General features: G+C 37.6%; 1 protein-coding gene across 1 annotated transcript in view; it reads left to right on the forward strand.

The window, feature by feature from the left end:
* The window catches only part of LOC120299171 (prickle-like protein 2), a 143,239-nt gene that overhangs the window by 91,370 nt on the left and 28,113 nt on the right, over window positions 1–23,756 (forward strand). Inside the window, 1 exon segment of the mRNA XM_039323687.1 lies at window positions 8,963–9,076. Within this exon segment, the coding sequence (XP_039179621.1) occupies window positions 8,963–9,076 (114 nt within the window).

The following is a 23,756-nucleotide window of genomic DNA, read 5'->3' on the forward strand; positions in this document are numbered from 1 at the left end:
CAACAGCCTGGCTAGTAAAGCATGGGTATAAATATTTTAAAATGCTAAAATATGTATGGGAAAGTTGTACTTTTCAAGACACTTAACACATTTTAGATTTTTCTGGATGCTACTTCTGGTAGTTGGCTCCTCATATGGACCTGGCTGGCCATGGTGAAGTAGATAGATTAGTCTAGTGCAATGATTCTTTGCTGATGAATGCCATTTCTCAGGGAAATGGTTGGAACATCTATTTTTTAAAAATCATTTTATTAAACTTTCAAGAGAGAGAGTGAGAGGCAAAAAAAATGAACAAATATGAAAGGGCTAAAATTTCTAGAGTCTCCAAAGCTTTTTAAAAAGTTTGTTGTTAGTTGGAAAGTCGTGTTGGTTGGACCCATCGCGACCCCATTGTAAAAAAAATTTACAATATATTTATTAAATATTTTTGACAAAGGAAAAAAAACAAGAAAAGAGAAGAAGAAAAAATAAATATAAAACATAAAGGGAATAAAAAGGAAATTTACAAGGATCACAGAATTAAATAAGACAATTAGGTAAGAAAATATTTCATTAGTTGGCTTCAGATAACTGAATATTGTATTATTTTTTTAAAAAATGCATGCCAGTATTATAATCTAGTTGGTTTGTACATTTCAAAAGCAAATCAACACAATATATCTCACGAAGTAATTTCTGTCCAATCAGTAACACAAAGTTATTTTAGACATCTAGGTGTACTCCCACTACTTAATTAGCTGTTCTTTTAGAGAGGAACTGTACATGCCTTCCAATAAAAAGCCTTGCAGCTTTTAAACATATAGAAAGCTAGTTTGGTATTCTTTATGGGAATAAAAGGTTTAGTAATATTTAACTTAAAAATAGAAGGCTGGAAAGAGAACCCCAACTTGTAGAAATTGTTTCATTTTATTATAAATCATTTTCCAAAAGTGTTGAGCTTGATAATGTTGCCACCAAAGATGGAAAAATAATCGAACCTGATCCTTATATTTCCAGCAATTTTTAAAAAGCGAACTCTCTATTAGTGGAATAATATATCAGCAGCAAAACAGTTTTGCCTAAGTATAATATTTGGTATAAATTTAATGTTTTTCCATTGAAATCCTCCATTGCTGCATATCAATTACTGTGCCTAAATTCTATATCCATTTCCCAAAGCTTTTAAAGAAAGTCTTCCAAGATTTTAGTTCTCCCTAAGGAACATACTACTGTCTTTTAAAACTTGAAAAAAATCTAAAAACAAGAAAAAAACAGCAGAAGTAAAATACCAAATATGACTGATAGGTAAGTATATGCATTACAAGCTACTGTAATTCTTTCTCTCAAATCCTTTGAATAAAATTGGCTCAAGTTGAAAGAGAATTTCCCTGGTTGCTTCATTTATAAAGCTCCCTCCCCCAGCTCATTTTTCCCCCCATTATGCTTGAAGGAACTGTTAATTCCTAAGATGCTTATTGCCTTCTTACTGCCAATATCTTTATTTAACTCCTTACTGTTTGAACTGCTTTTCTCTGTGGCAAAATGAAAAATCAGTACTTTTTGGGGAAAAAGAAAAGATTCGTATTTATTTAAAAAAAAACCACCTTTGGTTTGTCTTGTTTTCCTCTGACCAATTTCTGAAATCCTTAGTTGCATGATTCTCCAAGTTTTTGTTTGATGCAAGACTAGACTTGCTTTAGCAATTCTCTTCATTGCTTCCAACATTTTAAATTCTACCAAGTAAAGTGTTTACATTATGTCAATAGCTGTATTTAATTTCACATTTATTTCCAAAGGCCTTCACTATGAATAACATTCTGTACTGCTCCACAATTTCGTAACAAAACACAGACACAGAAACTATTTTTCTCTAAGTTTTAAGAAATATCCCAGCTCTTCTCTCCCCCCCCCAATGTTGCATTTAGGATGGCAGGTTTGTCAATTGGCTTTTCATATTTATAATTAACATTTTGAGAGAGGAAAACATTTTACAAAGATTATGGAGAACATAGCCAAATTCAGTGCGCTGTATGCTGAATTTGTTCAAACCACACTCCGTTTCCTCTGCCATTTGCTCATTCACTTTCGCAGCAGTGGTAGCTACCCAGAGAATGTGATAGTGATACAGGGAACACACAAAACAGGGCATGGCAAATAGGGGAAACAATGTGGAATGATGTTCCCATGTTTATTGTAGTACGTTGATAATTGAATCTACTCCTTTAATTTTTATTTAACTAACCATCTATTGACTAATGATGGTAGGATTCATAAATATCTAATTATTGGCTATCCTAAGTCACTTTCCTTTATAAGAGACATGCTGAAAGTGTGGACATATTTCAATACTGGATTATTAGCATTACTAGCAGCTAGGGCTATGCCAACGCCAGATGGAACTATAGCATTTTGTATATGGGGTCCTTGGTGATCTCTGAGCTTGGTAGTTTCGTTGCAGACATTTCATTACCAAACTAGGTAACGTCATCAGTGCTTATGATGACATCATCACCATATATTCTATACCAGACATATCAAACTCGCGATGTCACATCACATTGTGAGACATATCAGGACTGTTTTGCCAGTGCCGGCAATGGGGTGGGTGTGGCTTCTGTGTGATGCATCCAGCCCTTAGGCCAGCAGTTTGACATCTTTGTTCTATACAATTGTGTATATATTTCTGCCAGCATATATCCATCCCCAAGTTATACTGGATAAGACTATTTTATTCAGTTTTCAACAATCACCTTAAATCTAATCAGGCCTGCTTTTTCTCTTGTATTATTAGTTAATGTCTTCCACTCTGGAAAAGGAGAAGCAAAATTTTGTAGATGGCACAAAATGTCCACCAGGACATCAGTGCAGGTCTAAATAGTTGACAGTCTGGGTATGAGCCAAATCTGGAAACTAGATAAGATACAGGCAATCCCCAGGTTAAGAATGAGCTTTGTTCCTAAGTCTGTGTTCAACCTGAATTTGTATGTACTGTAAGTCAGAACCCATACTTATGAATGGACTGCCCTATACAGTAAATTTGTTCAGTAAAATAAATAATAAATATCATTCTGAGAGAGAAATGTGAATGCATTTGGATAATCCATGCGCAAAAGAGGCTGGCAAGATTTATTTATCCCAAGTGATGTAAGAACTTAGTATGAGAAAATTTAACATATCATAACTATCTTCTGGGTATTCTCTCTTAATGATGTGTTCGTTTTCATAGTTAAGAAAAAGGTATGTCAGATGATTCTGAGGCTGATAAAAATCAAAGCCTCCGAAAATTATTTAATGGAGACTTGAAGGATTTATCTTCATAATAAGGAAATGAAATCACCTAGGGAGGCTAGGTAGGTAATTGTATGTCAGGGGAAAAATCTATGATAGACAGCAACTGAGTTTACCTGAGTGGATATTTATGGGAAAAGATACTATTTTTCTTAACGATCTGTAGTTCATTTTAGGTGATGAAATACAGGTCAGGACTTGCTTTCTTTACGAAGTTTTCTTTTGTCAGGTTATGTTTTCCCAACTCATTTGCCCATGCCTGTAGAGTTATTTTTTCCAGACTGTTGAGAGATAGTTCCAGCAGACTTCTAGAAAACTTGCCAGTGGGAAGTTAAAATAATTCTACATTGTGTTATTGTTTTGGTTTTGTGTAGGGGCCAGGAAACAAATACTTACTCATGTGATAACCCGATTGCCTTTCAGTTATCTTCTCTTGCCAATTGTTCACTGTCTTTATAGATAAATAAGTCAAGTATAAATTAGGTGTGTAAAGTTAGCTGCTATCTTTGTGGATGACAATTAGCGCAACTTTCAGTCTATCAGATGTGTTAAGAACTTTGTTAGATTCTTCCTTGGACTGGATTGTGGACTGAAGGAGAGATGTAAGTGGCTAAAAAGTCACTACAGTTATGAGGATAGCTATTGTGTCCCTTCCTGGAAAAATATGATTCAACCATTATTATTCAGATACCAGTCTTCCAATTTGAATATTATAATACACATCACTTAGGTTTGCCCTTGAAGAAACCTCAGAAATAGTAACAGTAGGAAAAAGGGGCAGCTGAATTTCTGTCAGATGTTTTCTAGCAGGAGCATATAACTGGCATTCTTACCTTAGTTGTCCATATCAAGGTCCTTGTGTTATATCTAATTCCCTACATGGTGTGAGATATGCTTTCCTGAAAGTATCCTAAGATACTTTCATATCTTAAGGCCTCCAATCTTGGTTTATTACGGTTGCTGACTCAGAAAGAAGATCAGCTGGAATCTACTGGGGAAGGACCTTCTTAGGGATGACCCTAGCTTTGTGAAGCTCCCTTGCATTTGAAATTTGGACCATTCAAAAATAAATATTTTAGGGACAAGTACTATGCCCATGGGAACCAATTTTCCCATAAACTCTTCTCTTTTAAAAGAGTTTTGAATTAAAAAAAAAACAATAAATGGGAAGCTAGCACCACCAGCTTCTGGCTTTATCTTTAGACCCAAGAATATCCTTAGGCCTCTTGTGTGTGAATGACTGGCTGGCTGGCTGGCTGGATGAGTTAAATATCTGCAGTCCAATGCTTTGCTTTGAAATGTAGTCATTTTTCAGGAGGAGATAAGCTAGGTAGCAAGGGTACACCCTCAAAGCTAAAGAAGCTGGCAGAAAACAGCCAATGGCTTCCCCCCCCCCCCAATGTGTTCCATCCATCATGGAAGCTATTTTGTGAAAATACAATCCCCTTTCAGTTGTTTAGTGAGAGCATCATAACTACTCTGAAAATTCTACACGTGTGAGCCATCAGATGCAAAATCAAGCCTAAGGTGTTGAGATGGCTATATTAAGAAGCTTAATTTCTTCAACCTGAGATTACAAAATCAGTGAACATTTTATCTTGCCTGATTATTACACATGTATTAGATCCAGACAGTCTTATAGAGTGTGGAACCACTGCAATCACAAATAACATGTCCCATTGATTTCATTTGGTCTCCAAGTATGAATGATCCTGGATCAAATTTAGGACTGCTTTAGAGGAGATTTTTCTCTCTTGGTTAACATTCACACTTCTTTCAGTTTTTAAAATTATAGTTATTTATCTACTTTTTGGCATATATTATTTAATATGTACATATATTATAATTAAAATTCTAATATGGATAGTGGATGTTTCAGTACCTGGAGACAGCAGAATAAAAGACAAAGAAGAAAATCACCAAGTACAAAGTCCTGCAAATAGAAATAGAATGACTATGGCAGAACAAAATAAAGATATTACAATAAAATCAATAAAACATAAAGATAATAGATGGCAAATATGATGAAGCAAGAAGGTTTTACTCTCTTGTCAAAGGCCAGGTGAAGATTGTCTATCTGTCTACAATGGCCTTAGGTATCTTGCAACCAGATTTTAAAAGAACTAATGATTTAGGCACAATTTAAAAGATTATAAGCTTCTGTTGTTGAAATGTTCATGGGAATGAGGATCTCACAGTTTCAAGAAATAATTGTTACATTTCCACATTTTAAAGAACTGGTTATTATGTTAATACTGTAGATATAGAAAGATATGTTCAATGATGCAATCTTCGATCTCCGGGAAGAGTATACTCCAGTTATTTATTGTTAAAACCACATTTAAAACAATAAAAACAGTTATATACAAGATTAAAACAACTTAGCTTTCGCTAGTCCTCTGCCAGCGTCCTCAGAGTGGGGCTTAGGGGGTGGGAAAGTTCTTTTTATCCCCTTGCTGATCCAATTGCCTACTCATTGCCCTCGTGACAGGGCCACTCTTCCTGATTGCCTGTAACTGCCTTGACTGTTCTGCCCTCTCTTTTTTGCACTCTAACATTGTATTTTTCTACTCTGTCATCCTTGTGCCATCTCCCCCTCCCTGCGCTGTTATCACCAACACACTCCTCAATCCCTCCTCTCTACCCAATGCAAGGTGCCTCCTCCGATTCGGCACTACACGAGTCCTGTTGGGCTGCTGGTCTGCCTGCCGTTTTTGCATTCCATTGCCAGTTCCTATCTCATCTCCCTCCTCCAACTCCCCTCCTCTCCTAGTCTGCCGATTCATACACCCTTTGTTGTCCATTCCTATCATCCTTCCCCCCTTCCTTCAACCCTCCCACCTGTTGATTAACATATTGCTCCTGCCTTTCATCAACCATTCCTATTGATGTTCTCTTCCTCAATGTCTTTTCCTTCCTGATCCGCTGTTCTACCTGCTGTTCCTGTTTGCCCTCCTCCACCACTGTCCATCTTCCCCTCTCCAATGTCCTCCCCGTAATCTGCTGATTTGCCTGTTGTTCATCCATTTCTATCTATCCTCTCTTTTCTAGCATTCCTCCTCCTCTGACCTGCTGCCCTACATGCTGTTCCCACATGCCAACATCCATTCCTATTAAACGCTCCTTCCCAAGGTTTCCTCCCCCCCAATCTGCCGTCCTGCCTGCTATTCTAGATATGTCTATCAAGACAGAACATTCTGTAGTAATCATCCTAATTGAGGTGAAAGATTTAACTTAGATTGCCAATTAGAGATCTTTGGTGGTGTCAAATTTTGAAGTTCAAAGTTTTGAGGTGCATGGCCTTCTAACAAAAGGCTTGACCCTCTGTTGTAGAATTAGCAATCCTTTTTTTTTCTTGCAGCATCAGAACAAGATCAGTGAATACTATTCAACAATGGCAGGAGACCACTGATGTATCTTACCAGTATCTCACATTCACTCATTCATTCAGAGAATACATACCAATTAACCTCTCCTTGATGGACAAGGTACAGTAGGATGTGAAAAATCCCCTTGGAACACTCTCAGAGGTGATTTTTGATGGACTAGAAGATGAGACTTCACAGCTCTTGTCTCTCCAGCTTTTTAATAGGCAATGGTGGCTTTTTTCAACTGAATTATTTGCATCCTTAACATTCATACAACGTTAGTAGTCATTCAATAAGCAGTCTGGTTAGATCTCAGGATGTTGTTTGCCAGGACTATACCATGTCAGAAGGCAAAATTTGTGGTTAAAAACATTTTGATATATTGGGAGATATTCCTGTACAATTCTTATTTTTACATTCCAGATCTCTTTTCTAGCGATCACAATTTTTCAACTTTTAGCATCTGGCCACTAACGTATCCTATAACAATTTTACTCCCTGTCCATATTTTCTGTTGTCCTGACATCAGAATAGGAGGGAGAACAGATTATTCTAAATCAGTGGTTCTCAAGCTGTGGGTCGGGACCCCATTTGGGGTCGAACGACTATTTCACGGGGGTCGCCAAACAAGGCTGTCTGCCATTTTTCCCCCTTTTCTTTGGCCACGCCCCTGGCACCCGGTGATGTATAAGCGGTTGGGGGTCACCACAACATGGGGAACTGTATTATGGGGTCGCGGCATTAGAAAGGTTGAGAACCACTGTTCTAAATCATAGGTTGTTGTTGTTTTTTTTGCTATAGTTTGCTAAAAAAAAAACCTAATAAAACTAGGTTCACATAATGTTCTAAGCCAATTTCCAAAACACAGTGGGTTACGGTACAGTCTGCCAAAATGAGGAAAACTATATCTTGACTTGATAGGTTGTGAAATGAAATATGACATGCACATAGCTACGTACTAGATCAGAAGCATACTGAGAGTGGGATGGTCCATTCCGCAAGATGGTGGGTACGGCATTTTTTTTTAAAGAAAATTTTATTGGTTTTCTAGTTTTACATTTAAGTATTGGAAAGGCAACGTGGCGGCTGAGTTGCTCAATAATTCCATAACATACAAATATCTTTAGTACAGATCTCAAACTATTACATTAAGTGTTTCCCCTCTTTTCCCCTTAGTATTTACTGTCTCATCTTTAAATTAGTACAATTCTTATTATATCAATTAAATAAAAAATAACTTTCTTGCATTTATCAATAATTTTTAATTTATACATATCCTAGTTGTTTTAACATTCAATCTTTTTAGACAATCAATGTCGTGATTAGTTTTTCCCAATTTTTGGTTTGCCATTAATATTTATATTTCACGTTTGATATTTATAATTTCCAAATTTTAAATAAACCCAATTCCCTTTATCACAATTCATTACAAGATCTAATGTTCAGAATACACATCTATTTGAGTTCTCACCATCTTACATCAACTAATTAGTAATACAATATAATATTCTTATTTTCTGGTAATTTCCATATATCTTAAATTTAGTAACCAAAATTCCTCCTATTTCAACATTTAATACTTCCTGTCTTTTTCTCTTAATATCTACTATCTCATATCTAAGCTAATAATTGTAGTTAAGACTTCTTTCATGTATGCATCAGACAACATTGTACTGTTGTTTGGAATCTTTAGCTACAGCAGTAGAATAAAAGGGAGCTGCCTGTACATCATAAATGCTCCGTATTATAAATGGAATTTCCTGGGTTCTGGTCTCGCTGCACTGCTTAGTCTGTTGCACTTTTCATGATGGTTTTTAATTACATGCTCTGGGTCTTAAAGAGAACTTTCAGTCTTCCGACAGATTTTATCTACTGATTATTTTCACAAATTGTTACAGAAAAGGCCTTCAGGGCTGCAGTGTAGGTGGAGGCTCGGTTACCCAGTCATAGATTGGATGCCAAGGAGAAGCGTCTTAACCTATGCTTACAAAGGCAGGTGCTGACAGTTCCATCTTGCCAAGGGAAACATGCTCACATTCTGGAGACTAACTGAGAAGACGGTAAAGAAACAATCTTGGCGCGTTAGACAGAAAACAGCTAATGTTTTTCTCTCGCTTTGACCCTTACGTCAAACAAATTTCCGCTTCTGTCAAATGGGCTTCCTTGTAAGGAAGGTTGCCTATCTCTCTCTGTGTGTATGTATTGCATGCATCTCCAGCTGTTGAATAATTACTGCTGCTGAGAATATTTGGTTTCTTGTTATAAGCAAGTGTGTCCCAACCAAAATCCAAGACATTGTACTGCAGCCCTCCTTTTCTAACATTTAGGTTCATCAATACTACAGCTGTCTACCAGAAGACAAAGTACCCTATGTCAACAGCCCTGGAGAGAAAGCCCGTATCAAACAGCTTCTGCACCAACTGCCTCCACATGACAATGAGGTAAGTCATTCAGAAACCACCGAAGGAATATTGGAGCGCACCTTAGCAGGCCATCCTTCTGATGTTTGAGTTGTGTGTACCAGCCAACTAGCCAGCTAACTGAGTCTTTGGCAGAGGATTTGTTAAAGGTTTATTTTGTGAATCCCTTGGCGGTTTTGGGTGGGGTGTTAAAAATATATAGACTTCCCCCTCTGTATAGCTGCTTTTAGTTAGATGAAAAGGCCTCAAATCCTCACGTTTCAGTCAAAAATGCATGTTTATTTAGTGCCTCTTTGGATTGTTGTATAAATAGTTCATGCTTTAACTTTACATGTGTTGTATTTCAATCCCTGTCCAATTCATAAATAAATTCTATTAGTTTTAATAAAACTTTGAAAATCTAAAGGTGCTATCTTAGCTACATGAAGTAGTTATGTTCTCAGGAAAGCTTTTTTAAAGTAAGCATAGTTTGCAACTTCTGAAATTAGAAGTTGGCGAAGAATCTGCAACTTTTGGAATGAGACTCAATAGAGATATTGAGTTGACGCTGATGTTAATGGGATACGTCTGCATTATAAAAAATAGCATGTTTCCTCAGGTTTTCTAAAAATGTTATGGGGTCAGTTAGCCCGTTCTTCTACTGCAGTTGCTGGACTTTCAATTTTCTTACTTTTGTATTAAACTGGGCAATTGAGGAAAAAAAACATTTATACCAACAGTCAATGTTATTCATTCTAGTTGTATATGGCTTCCCCCTCAGGACACACTAAAACAGGCGGCTTGTGCTATTTCTGCAACGCACAACTGTGAGTGCCCGTGCAAAGAATGGGCCAAAAGACATAACAATAAGTGGGTGAGGAAATGCAGAGCAATTTTAATGGAAATAAAAACTTGTTTGGGAAGTTGGTGATGCCTCCAGCAGGAGAGAATTTAATTAAAATTAAAAAGGATAAAATTATTTGGGGTCAAACCTAAATGAGGGAATGCTGGAAGGAATATTTTATTTTTGTATGGGAATGATGAATAGTGGAAATTAAACGAATGTCATGAAAATGATGGGTGAGGAGCCATAAATGCTGTTAGTATGTTGAAATGCTGGGTGGGGTGTTCTGGAAACAATTAAAGTCCGGACATCTTCAAGTTACTAACGTTGAAAAACACTGAAATATGGTAAGGTGGTGCAGTTAGAGAAAGGGTTGCACATCTACAACGGATGAGGTTGGCCTATGGAGTGGCAGTGCAATTTGTTTAATGTGTTTGCAGGATGCATCTCTGCCTGAAGAATAGAAGAACACTGAGAGGGCTCCCCCAATATAAAAGAAAGCCTAGCAAGAATGAATACAGAATATGCAAGGATTTTTGCTTGTCTGGGAAAGTGCTTGACGGATTGAAAATATACCACAGATACATTGAGCAAAATGTCAGAAGTGCATTGAGGCTTTATGCCAGGCAGAGCATGTGCAGCCCAGCATTTTTCCTCTTTAGTAGGTCATAGAAAAATGTGAATATAAAATAGTAGGCTTATTTGTTGATTTAGAAAAACATGTTTGCTGAAGTGAAGAGTTATTTTGGATAAAAACAGAGTTGAAGATGGTTGCTGGATGCTGTAAGAATGGGATTGTATGGGATGAAAATAAAACATAGGGAAAAATAAAATGCTCAGTGGTTTGGCTTTGGAACTTGGATTTCCTCTCTTCTTCAGCAGGAAGAATTAATTGGAAGATAACCTCTTTTGTGCTACCTAGAAACTAATGTGGGTTTCCTTTTTCTAATTCTGTAGTCCAGGGGTTCTCAACCTTGGCAACTTTAAGACTTGTGGACTTCAACTCCCAGAATTCCTGTCTGTTGTCTTCTTTAGTAATTTTTGGAATGCTTGTACTGATGTTAGAAGTGCCTTGTTCAAAATTGATATACAATATATTTTTATGCAGATATTGTTGGCTGAGACCTCACAGGATTGCCAAGGATAACAGGAAGGGGATTTGTGCATGCACATACAGTATATATCTAATTGCATATTTCTATAGGTGGCAATACGGGATTTTGTCTCAGCAGATAAAGCATTTTTTTTTTCCTAAAAAAGGCAGAAGGGAAGAAAAGAGTTAAATTTCATTTTATTTTCTGAACTGGTCCTCTTAATCCTCAGCCTGTCAGTAGATGAACTTTGTGTGCTTTTAAAGATCCACATGTTAATGTTACAGGCAGATGTGGAAGATGAAGTTGAAGGGATCCAACTGAGATGTTCTTGGGACCTGTCTGTTCAATAAAATTGTATAAAATAGCTCAGTCATGAGGAACTGAAAGCCACATGACTATTGACTGGATTGATGGCTGATAGCAAAATACTTGGATTTCCTCTCTTCTTCAGCAGGAAGAATTAATTGGAAGATAACCTCTTTTGTGCTACCTAGAAACTAATGTGGGTTTCCTTTTTCTAATTCTGTAGTCCAGGGGTTCTCAACCTTGGCAACTTTAAGACTTGTGGACTTCAACGCCTAGAATTCCTCAGCCAGCAAAGCTGGCTGAGGAATTCTGGGAATTGAAGTCCACAAGTCTTAAAGTTGCCAAGGTTGAGAACCCCTGCAGTGTAGTCCCACTGTATCTTGTGGAAAACTGTTGCACAATGGATTCGACTTTTCCCAGGAACTCTCAGGCAGCTTGCAACGTGAAGCAACCATTCAATCAGACATTTAGGAACTCTGAAACTTCTCTTTCAAATGATTGTTTCCATCTGAATGGAAAGGTGTCCTCTTCCTGTTGGTTTGGTCACTGGACATAATGACATTGATATTTCCATCTAAGGGAAGTAATGGAAAAGAGGTGTAGTGGGGAGTAAACCCCAAAGCATTAAGTCCTCCAGGAAACACAAGTGATGGCTCTCCCCTTCTTTTATCTTCATGATAACCCAGTGGTTCAGGCTAAGCGAAGAGATAGTGAATGGCCTAAGATTAATAGGTGAGCTTCATGGAAAGAAAAGCTTAGTTTTCTCTGCCCTAGGATGGGCCTCTAATCATTACTCAAAGGGTTAGGGATCTGTAGTAGGCAGCTGTTGCCTTAGCCATAGCATTTAAGAGCTTAACATAACCCTGTGTCCTATTAAGAATATCATATGCTGCTGGAATTTTGAGATTTGTTATAGCTATTGAAGCTCAAAAGCATCTCTCTGAAATATGATCATAATCATTAACATCTATTTTGGGGGGGAAGCCTTACCATTAGTAAAAGATAAATAGATACTGCAGAGAAAGATCTTAAAATCAAACCTCACAGAAGAAAGAGGATAAGAGAGGGTTTAAAGATCACACCTCTTCCCCAGTTCTGAAATGGGGGTATATGATTTCTTTTTTATAGTAAAATTGTGACCTGCATATACCACTTAACTGAAATCTTAGAACTAATGATACATTTTCAAAACTGAGATTTAAAAAATGTTCCTCATCACTTAGACGCTTAATTGTACCTTCTTTCACCAGTGCCAGTCCACGCTCAGCATTCGGTGAACTTCTTAAATATTCCAGTTAGGAAATAAAGACATGATTTATTTTAAAAATGATTGAGTATAACATTTTCTGGGCACTCAAAAGCATTCAAAAACATTGTTCCTACGTACAAAGAGGTATACAACCTGAAGTTCCAAAATAACAGATGAGCTCGGGCTCATCCATTAGAAATCTTCCGAAAGTCTTTCCAAATTATAATTTTATAATTTCAAAATTATAATTTTATACTGTCAAAAATGACTGAGCTGTTTTGCTGCAGCAGTTCAGAACATTGGGCTAGAAATTAGGAGACGGTGAGTTCTAGTCCAGGGATAGGCAACCTTGGCTCTTTTATGACTTGTGGACTTCAACTCCCAGAATTCCTGAGTCAGCATGGCTGGTTCAGGAATTCTGGGTATTGAAGTCCACAAGTCATAAAAGAGCCAAGGTTACCTATCCCTGGACTAGTTCCACCTTAGGCATAAAACAAACTGGATGACTTTGGATCAGTCCTGTCTCAGCCCTGTGAGGAAAGTAATGGCAAATCACTTTGGAAACTCTTGCCAGGAAACCTGGAAGTACTTCTCCAGGCAGTTGCCAGGAAACAAGACTGATTGGGAGGCATAAAAAAAGGAAGAAGAGAAAACTATTAAATATATTACCAGATAGAAATCATCATCATTTTAGCCATTGTCTATCTACTGCAAGATGAAGGCCACTTCCGCATGTTTCCAACCTATACCAAGTTGGTGCTGACATTTACTGAAAAGTTCTGAGTCTTTGTGTAATGTGTCTAATGTGATAACTTGAGTCTATGTGTTCTGAAATAAAATCGCAGCTAGATTTGGTCTCTGATCCATTTGTTTGCTTTCTTGGCTACCTATGGCACTCTCAAGTGTCTTGTCTGACCCTAACGTTCAAAAGCACCAATACCTTTTCTATTGTGCTTCTTCAAATAGAACTTTTGTTTCCATAGAATATCACAGAGAAATCTGTTCAGCACATAGCTGAATATTTTGTACAAGCCTTTGTTAGTATACTCTACCAAGTACTTGCCTAAAGCATATTTCTTCCCTGTTGATTCCTTTACAAATGGTAGTCAGTCCTAAAAAGCAGACACTATCCTCCACTTAAGTTTCTTCATTGTCTTGAAATAAGGAGGGAATTCCATACTGTGAGAGGTGGAACAGCTGGCCTTTTGAAGTTGTGAGTGTCCCATCACTGAAGGTTTTCAAAGATTGGACAGCCATTTGTCTGGAAAGTTGTCTGAGGATTCCTGCCCTGGGTAGGTTTGACTACAAGACCTCCAAGGCCCCTTTGAACCCTATGATTTTATAATACTTAATTGCCCCACTGTGCTGCTTGATTTTAATTACTAGAGCTTGCAGACAGAGTAGTATCCATCAGCATAATGCAGGTTATTTATGATTTTATGCTATATAAATTGTTCCACTGTGCCACTTGATTTTAATTACTAAAGTTTGCAGACAGAGTAGTAGCATCAGCATAGTTCGGGTTATTTATGTTTTTTTTCCCCTGCAATTTTAAAATTGCACTCATCTTCTTCCAATCTAGCCTCTTTCAGAATATATTCACTATGTAGATTGAATGAATAAGGAGTATGGTATCTAGCTTTGTCTCACTAAGTCAAGCTGTTTTCTTCAGTTTTGTCCAAACTGTAGTTCTTAAGCCATCTATAGATTTTCAAGAGGATATTGAGAAATTCTGAGATTCTTATTTTCCTAAGAACATTCCACTTGGTCACAGTAGACCCAATCAAAGGCCTTTCTATACTCAAATAGGCATATATTGATTTCTTTATGATATTCTTTGGATTACTCAGTGTTTTAGCAGGCATCAGCAATAATGCCTCTTGTGCTTCAGTTTCATCAAAGAATACCTCCTTTTCCATGAGGATATCTAATAACTGTCAGATAATCCTAAGTGTTATCTTGCTTGCATACCAAATTGAGGATATTGTACAATAGTTTGCACACTGCTAAGTCTCTGTTGGTTTTGCTTTATAGATTAACCTCTTCCAATCTGTGATTCATTTTCCAAATTTGCTGGAATAATTTGGTTAGAACCATTATTTACTGCTTTTATATCGCTTGCCATATTTATGTAGATATTCCATCAATTCCTGTAATCTTCCAACGTGATCATGACTGGAGTAATGATTTAACTTCTAGGATTACAGATTCTTGCAAATGGGGAATATTTTCTAGGCTCACTTGGATGTTAACATTCCTATTGTATAGAATTTCACTTCTTTTCCTTTTGAATCAGTTGCTGTCTGTCCATTAGCATATTTTAGCAAAACAGTATGAGGTTGGAACCTCCATCTGAGTTTGGAGAACTTTTGGAAGACTTCTCTTATTTTTCCATGTCTGGCTCCAGCTTTGATGTCTTTACAGATGTCATTGTAATACCATATCTTGTCTCTTCCAACAGCTCTGAGATTTTTTTGTTACCATATGTACAGTGAAGGAAAAAAGTATCTGATTCCCTGCTGATTTTGTACGTTTGCCCACTGAGAAAGAAACAATCGGTCTATAATTTTAATTGGTGGGTTTATTTTAACAGTGAGAGACAGAATAACAACAATAAAAAATCCAGAAAAATGCATTGTCCTCTCCTGTGCAGTATGAAATTATGACTTTGCTGTTATCAGTAAAGTAACAATCCACCTCCAGCATCTTCTTATTTTGCTGCTACCCAATCTAGATACCTGCTTGCTTTAGCTGGGCAGCAGAGAGGACCTTAGGTGACCCTGCTGGCAAGATGTGCTCTTGGCATTTACTCACATCCAGCCATGATGAAACAACAACCAAGATGGAGTAGTGGTGGGCAGTTTTTTAAGTATATGCACTTTATATTCAGTGTAAATACAAATCATTTTAGTTTTCTTTCTTCTTCCTTCCAACTTTGGGTCATGGGCTCAGACATTGTTGTTTTTGTTTTTTGCATTTGACATGATCCCTAAAAATCAAGAACAGCCTTCGGCTCAGGGAAGATTCTATATCCATGATTAATCACCAAAGAAAATTGAGGTTGAAGTCCCTTAATTCTGAATCCCAAGGATTTTTTATGAAAGGTTTTTGTTTTTTATTTTTCACTGCTGTTTCAAAAAGTAGTGAATTTGTTGCAATATGTCCTCCCAAATGTACCTACCCATACACACAAACCAAAACAGCATTGAACACTTGTGTGTCTCTGGCATTATGAAGCTAAATTATGGCTCAACAATTACATCTTGTGGCATGAAATTTTGATTTTGGATTTTATTTAATATCTCTTTTACCATAGAGAAATCTTCATAGAAAGAAGCTTAACGGCAACTTTGATATCAAGATGAAAGAAACTTGGAACAACATTCTCTAAAATAAGCTTTACTCTCAATGTCCTTTTATATTTTTTTGATGTTCCCACATAGTTTGGGGTTTCTTAAATGTACAAATAGAATAATTTTAATTGCTTTGCCATTATATAATTACAAAAAAATGGAATGTATGATACAGTCGTTATACAAAGTTGTATTCACTATATAAAAAGATGTTGAGACTCTAGAAAGAGTACAGAGAAGAGCAACAAAGATGATTAGGGGACTGGAGGCTAAAACATATAAAGAACGGTTGCTGGAATTGGGTATGTCTAGTTTAACGAAGAGAAGGACAAGGGGGGACATGATAGCAGTGTTCCAGTATCTCAGGGGTTGCCACAAAGAAGAGGGAGTCAAGCTATTTTCCAAAGTGCCTGAAGGCAGGACAAGAAGCCACGGATGGAAACTAATCAAGGAGAGAAGCAACTTAGAACTAAGGAGAAACTTCCTGACAGTCAGAACAATTAATCAGTGGAACAACCTGCCTCCAGAAGGGGTGAATTCTCCAACATTGGAAGTTTTTAAGAAGAGACTGGACAGCCATTTGTCCAAAATGGTATAGGGTTTCTTGCCTGAGCAGGGGGTTGGACTACATGACTTCCAAGGTCCCTTCCAACTTCATCATCATCATCATCATCATCATCATCATTTATTATATTTTCAGACTTTGCTGGGAAAGAAAATCCTCAGTTTAAGCAGGGATGCTCTCAACATTTTCTGGAAAAACTTGCATTTGAATTTTTAGTAGTATGGCTGGGATTTCCCTTCTGCGTGGGCCATAATAAAGAAATAAGTATTCTTTCATCTAATTTACATAGACATTAACTATTTATTAAAAATATTAAGATAATTACACTTATGAATGCAATAATCTCCTTTGGTCACGTTAAAACTTGCAGCTAGAGAATAAACGGATTACTACGACCACCTGAAATCACAAATGAAGTCATGATTTCATTGGAGTCAGGATAGGCAAGACATATATCAACCACTTTTTCTCAGGCATAAAAGATCAGCTGCACACATGAAAGTCCAATTAAACTGATTTATTGCTACTCATGCCTATGCAGCAGAAGATTATGCTCAACTAACAGCACCTGTTTGTAGTTAGATAAGCATCAACAGAATTCAGGGGTGAGGGACTTAGTTCACTTGTGGCTATGTAGAGATTCTAGGCCAGTAGTTCTCAACCTGTGGGTTGGGACCCCATTTGGGGTTGAATGACCATTTCACGGGGGTCGCCAAACAAGGCTGTCCGCCATTTTTTCCCCTTTTCTTTGGCCACGCCCCTGGCACCCGGTGATGTATAAGTGATTGGGGGTCACCACAACATGGGGAACTGTATTATGGGGTCGCGACATTAGAAAGGTTGAGAACCACTGTTCTAGGTTGATCCCTCTTTTAACTCTGCTCCCAGATTCTGCCACTTCTTCTCCTACACTTTTAATGATTACATGTTTACCTGAATACCACAGAGGATTTCATACTTCCTAATCCTGCTACTGGCCTCTAGGAGAAAGGTCCAGTGCAAGATCGGACCACATTTCCCTGCCTGGATGGGCAAAGGAGGTGGCAGAGCTTACAGCAGGTGTGGACCCACTTGGCCTGCACAAGCCTGATCAGCACAACCCTCCCTTCCAAGCTACTTGTGACCCCCAACAGTTCCCAACTCCAAATCTGTGTCACATGTTCCGACTAATGAAGCACTTCAAAGAACTTTCAGGCATGTTGCCTAAAATCTTTATTGCAGAGCTACAGTTTTGCCGGTCGCCATGATGGACTGGTTGATGCCAGAATCTGAACTTCCTTTCGCTGGCATCAAGCTTTCCTTGCTAAACCCCTCCCTTCTCATGCAGTCACAGGTCACATTATCCAATTAGTGAGAAGGTCAAAAGTTTGCTTCCTCTTTCTTTCCCGGGCTTTCCCCCCCCCCCGCCCAGTCTAAGCTAAGTATTAACCCAATAAATGCCAGACAGTTTTGCATATTGTCAAAGCAAGAATATACAGTATTTGCAGCATTGACAATCTGAGAACTTCTGGTCTGGATGTTTAATAGTTTCACTTTTGCATGAATATCGCACAGAGGGTGATCAGAACTGGTAGTAAACAAAATACAAGTAGTTCTCGACTTAGGATCACAACTGAGCCCAACATTTCTGTTGCTCAGTGAAACATTTGTTAAGTGAGTTTTGCCTCATTTGCCTCATTGCGTATGAAAATATAAATAATAATAATGATGATGATGATGATGATGATGATGATGATGATGATGATGATGAAGTTGGAAGGGACCTTGGAAGTCATCTAGTCCAATCCCCTGCTCAGGCAGGAAACCCTATACCATTTCGGACAAATGGCTGTCCAGTCTCTTCTTAAAAACTTCCAATGTTGGAAAATTCACCCCTTCTGGAGGCAGGTTGTGAATCACCACAGTTGTTAAGTTAACAACAGGGTTGTTAAATGAATTGGGTTTCCCAGTTGACTCTGCTTGTCAGAATATGGCAAAAGTGATGACATGACCCTTGGACATTGCAATTATCATAAATATGAGTCAATTGCCAACCACCTGAATTTTGATCAAGTGACCATGGGGATGCTGCAACAGTTGTAAGTGTGAAAAATGGTTATACGCAGTGGTGGGATTCAGCCGGTTCGCACCAGTTCGGCAGAACCGGTAGCTAATTTTTTGTTGCCCAGGCCCAGAATGGGCTTCCGGAAGCAGCACAGGTTGTTCACATATTTGAATCCCACCACTGGTCATAAGTCACTTTTTTCAGTGTTGTTGTAACTTTGAACAGTCACTAAATGAACTGTTGTAAGTCGAGGATTACCGGTATACGTATATGGTTTAAACAGTGAGGTGGAAGAAGATCAATTATCACAAGATAACTTGAATGGCTGATTTTATAATTGCTGGGGAATAGATGGAGTTAGAAATGGACTCTATTTTTAAAAAGTGTTTTGTAAACATTTACAAATTATTCTGGAGGCTTCCTGTAATCCAGTTAGCATAGGAAGGTTAGTTTCTTCTTTAGTATCCCTTGTTAAGAATATTGGCAACACCTGAACTTGTTTTCAGGAGAAAGGCTAGAAATAACACTTGCACAAATTTTGCATAAATGCAATCATTTGCTAAAAGAAAAAATGTAGGGAAATTATTCATTTGGAACGTAAACCTAAGCTCAAGCAAATCTGAGCTAGAGAACCAAAATACTTATTTACTCACTTTTGCAAAAATATGTTTTACAAAATTATAAATTGGGGACTAGAATGAATTAACTTCTTATCCAAATAGTCTTCAAATATAGTTTTTCTTCTGAGCTTCAAAATGACCTGGGAGAAATCCACTGGAGTTAATGCAAACTTATTCTAAATAGATGTATTTAGGAAATATATTATATATTAGTATGATGTGGCTTTGGCTGTATTAGCCATAACTATTTTGATTTTGTGCTTGCAAAGAGTGGGAAAGGGACCAAAATACATTAATATTATCCTGAAGCAAAATCTTTCAAGGATGTTAACCTTGTTTAGGATTTAAGATTAACAGAGGATTACAAAGAAGTGTTGACTGAAGGAACAGGAACCATGACTTCCCTTGGCGGCTAAGGGCTGTTGAGCAGCTGTTGTGTTCCAAGTGCTCTTTGGAGAGAGATGCTAAAGCAGGCCCAAAGCTCTGGAACAGTGGCTAACCCTGTTTAGCAGCAGCCCATGCAAAGCTTGCTAATCTCCATGGCAGTGTCTCCTTGTCTAAATTCATTAGATATTCAATTTCACATGATGAATCAGGCCAACATGATTTTCATACCAAGAGGAGGTTCAGAAATTTTCCTGAAGCGGAAATAGGACAGTACAATCAATAATGGGTAGACTCTTCTATAATCTCCTCAGAACAAGAGAAAAAGCACCTATTATGTGCAAAATGGAGACATAATGCCCTCTCTAGTTGCTGATGCCCTTCGCTGGAATTGTAGTCTTGTAAGTGCCTCTCAGAGGGACAGCATTCCCAGATTTTGGTTTTATTAAGTGTGTATCGAGGGGCAATATTATTTTGTGATCCTTTTAAACACATTCAATACCCTGTTTTTAAATAATAGGTCAATGTTTGCATTGTTTGAATTCTGGAAAAAAACTAAAGGTATGCAAAGATTGGATAAAAATGTAAGCCAACTGGTGCAAGAAGGAGTGGAGAAATTCATTTGCTTTAGAGACACCATCTGAAAAGTAAGGGATCAGATACTAAGAGGAATCTAGAGCCTAATAATTAAATGCCCTTATAATTATTTTAGCTTCAATTAGGTATGTACTAGTTTCTATATAGAGAAAAGAGCTAGGACAGGGGTAGGCAACCTTGGCTCTTTTATGACTCATGGACTTCAACTCCCAGAATTCCTGAACCAGCATGGGATAGGAGTACTATTAGATACACCTAAAATACAGCAGTCCTTGTCTTAACAATCACAGTTGAGCCCAAAATTTCCATTGCTAAGAAAGACAATTATTAAGCGAGTTTTAAGACCCATTTTATGATCCTTCTTGCCACAGTTGTTAAGTGAATCACTCAGCTGTCAAGTTAGTAAGGTGGTTGTTAAGTGAATGTGGCTTCCCCATTGATCTTGTCAGAAGGTCACAAATGGTGAACACATGACCTTGGGACACTGCATCCATCATAGATACATGCCATTTGCCAAGCATCTAAATTTTGGTCAGATGACCATGGGGATGGTACAACAGTCATAAGTGTGAAAAACAGTCGTAAGTCATTTTTTTGTAATTTTAAATGGTGACTAAATGGATGGTTGTAAGTCAACGATTATTGTAGTAGTAGTTGTTGTTATTTGTGAAGTCCTGTCCGACCCATCACAACCCCATCGCAACAATGTTCCTCCAGGCCTTCCTGTCTTCGACCATCTTCTTTATTGTAGGTACGGGGAACTTATTTTGAAAGAATTCCATATCAGAAAGAATAGAAGTTCCCTCTAATCTACTGCATATGAAAAATAAGAAGCTAACTTGGTTTTTAGAAAAGTTAGGATGGCAGAAATTTGTCGACCATCATTTGTACACCAGAATCTTATTATTTCTGACAAATAGTTTTTCTCAGTTTTTCTTTTTGGAGTGAGACAATGAGAGTACAACTATCTGAAGCACTCAGAAAAATACCCATTTGTAAGAGATGTTTCCCACTTCTCCATTTGTGTCTTTTTTTTTCTGCTCATATGCCAGCACTTTTCATTTCTCCATATTCACAGTTAGGTAATTTAAGAACTAATCAAAGCTCTTAACTATCTGTCAAGCCTATCTGAGGTAAGCAATACATCATCTCCATAAAGTAATACGGAGGAGTTCCTATTTTCTTCCTTTACTGGGAAATTATTTTCTACACTCTGGGCTGGAACAATATCATTAATAAATAGATTAAATAGTAAAGGTGCAAGCATACTTGCTTGGTGGCCTGCTAGGGTGAACCTATCCTGAATTTGAATGTTCTTATATAAAGCCATGATCAAAATTAACAACCTTCTATTCAAATTCAACTGATCTAGTTTAACCCATGGTTTCTTTCTACCAATAAAATCAAAAGCTGCAAGAGAGTCCCCAAAGGCAACATACAATTTCCTGTCAGCATGTTTTGCATACTTATTTATCAGATGATCCAAAACAAAACCATGATCAGTCATTGAGTATCCTGCTCTAAACCTTGCCTGTTCTTCTCTACACACATTTGGAAAGAAATAAATGTGCCATATTTTTAAATATATATCAATGTCTGTCTGTCTATCTCTATCTGTCTATCTACCTACCCACCCACCCACCTATTTACCTACCTATCCTTCACACGTATGCAGGATGAGGCACCAGGAAAAACCTGGTACAACTAAAGGGGTTGTGACTCCCCTCCCCCCAAAAAATTCACGAGGCTGTTGCTGCTATGTTCTATCAGTTATGTATGTATGTATGTATGTATGTATGTATGTATGTACAATATGATTGTATAGTGTGTGTATGTATGTAAAACATTTTTATATAAAATATACAATTTTTAGTCTTTTACTATTGATTGCATTGTTTTGTTCTTATTTTGCAAGCTATCCAAGCCTTACAATGGAGGCAGCATAGATACCTTGTAAAGTTAAAAAAAAAAAAACTGCCCCTCCGACAGTTAACTTTCAAGACAAACGGACTAAGAAAACCACCATAGAGAAGCTTTGTAGAGAAAAGCTTTCTCGTCTCTCTCAGACTGCCAGGACTCTTGGGATCATTCAGTGGAACATATTCAGGGTAGATAAAAGCCAGTGTTTCTTAAAGGTAGCTTTACAAGACTTCTAGACAAATTGACTGAGGGATGTTAAGCCCTTCCCCCCCCCCATCAAATGTACATCTATTCAGAAGTAAATGGTTGGGTGGGGTGGTGGGCAGAACTGAAGCAAACCAGTACATGAGGAGATGCGGAAGCAGTGCAAACTCTGGACACTTTCTTCCTTCCTCACTCTGTTTCTGATCCTTTTTTCTCTCTCAAATTCATAGGTGTAGCAAAAGGATGGAGTTCTCTTATTAGAAACTTGAGAGGATCTCTGGCATTTGAAATTAAGCTGAGGACCCACCTGAGAGATACGGATAGTTACGTGCTGCCCTGAGGGATAATTATATTCAACTCCTGTCTGATACTATAATATGTGTAATGCCATTTAAATTTCAGTATCTGATTTATTTTTGAATTCTTCTTGAGATCAGTCTACTTAAGAGAATCTCTCTTTCTATATGACCCTCCTGCTAATTGAGATCAACCTAAGGGTTTGCCTGTGCTTGCCACAAGCTAATAACTGCATTTTTTATTTTATTTTTTTGAGAAGAGCCTTCTCTGGTAGCCACCACAGTTCTTTGGAAGACATTTGCTGGTGAATTAAGAGATTGAACCTCTCTGATTACTTTCGAACAAGTCCTACATGCTTTAAATTATTAATTTTAAGTACTGGTTATAAGAAGGATTTGAGGTTTTAAGTTTTGTTGTAAATCAGTATGTTTTGTTTAATGAATCAATGGTTCAGAATGTTACCAGGATTTGTTCAACCACTCCCTATCACATCAGGTTTGCATTTAAACAATTTCTTTACTGTTGTGGTTATTGTTAAAACCTTTCTGCATTTCCCCTCCACCTTCCTCCTTAGTACAGTATCAAAGAGTTACACTTCTCTTTCTCTCTCTTATAAAAGGGGCTTTGTTCCTGTTACCCTATTCTGAAATATTTCCATTGGACTTCTGCAGTGTTTTCAGCACGTATCTCCCAACGTTCTCATTTTTTCAGTAGAGCAGATTCAGCTTGCCAAGCTACAGAAAGCCTTTTTCATTAGGAGTTCTTGAGAAGATGCCAGAGATATATTTGGATGTGGTCATAAAGTTAACTGCCATCCAAGGAGTTCCCACCAAAAGTGATGGGGCTCCATTCAGTTACTAGAATGTGTCCTTAAGCTATAGCTACACTTTGCTCCCTGGGGTGTTGCTTTTTGTGTCAGTCTAACACTTGCCTTAGCATGTTTTTGATGATTCATTAGCCAAAGGCCTTAATATCATTACTAACATCAGTCATGAGTCTACTCTTTTCACAGATACACACACACACACACACACACACACACACACAACTTCGAAAACTTTCATCAAATATTTTGATCAGCTACATACATGCATATAATTTCATAGCAATAGAGATATTTTTTCACATTAAGGAGTAAAGTTCTGTTGTTGCCAGAGACAAGGATAAAGTTCTGATAAGTGGGCCATTATATAATAGGCAGTGAAATAATTTTGTAATAACCCAAGAAAGGTATATGACAAGGCA

The sequence above is a fragment of the Crotalus tigris genome, unplaced genomic scaffold (genome assembly GCF_016545835.1).
Source record: "Crotalus tigris isolate CLP2741 ecotype Arizona unplaced genomic scaffold, ASM1654583v1 scf7180000024281.4978605, whole genome shotgun sequence".
Taxonomy (NCBI): Eukaryota; Metazoa; Chordata; class Lepidosauria; order Squamata; family Viperidae; genus Crotalus; species Crotalus tigris.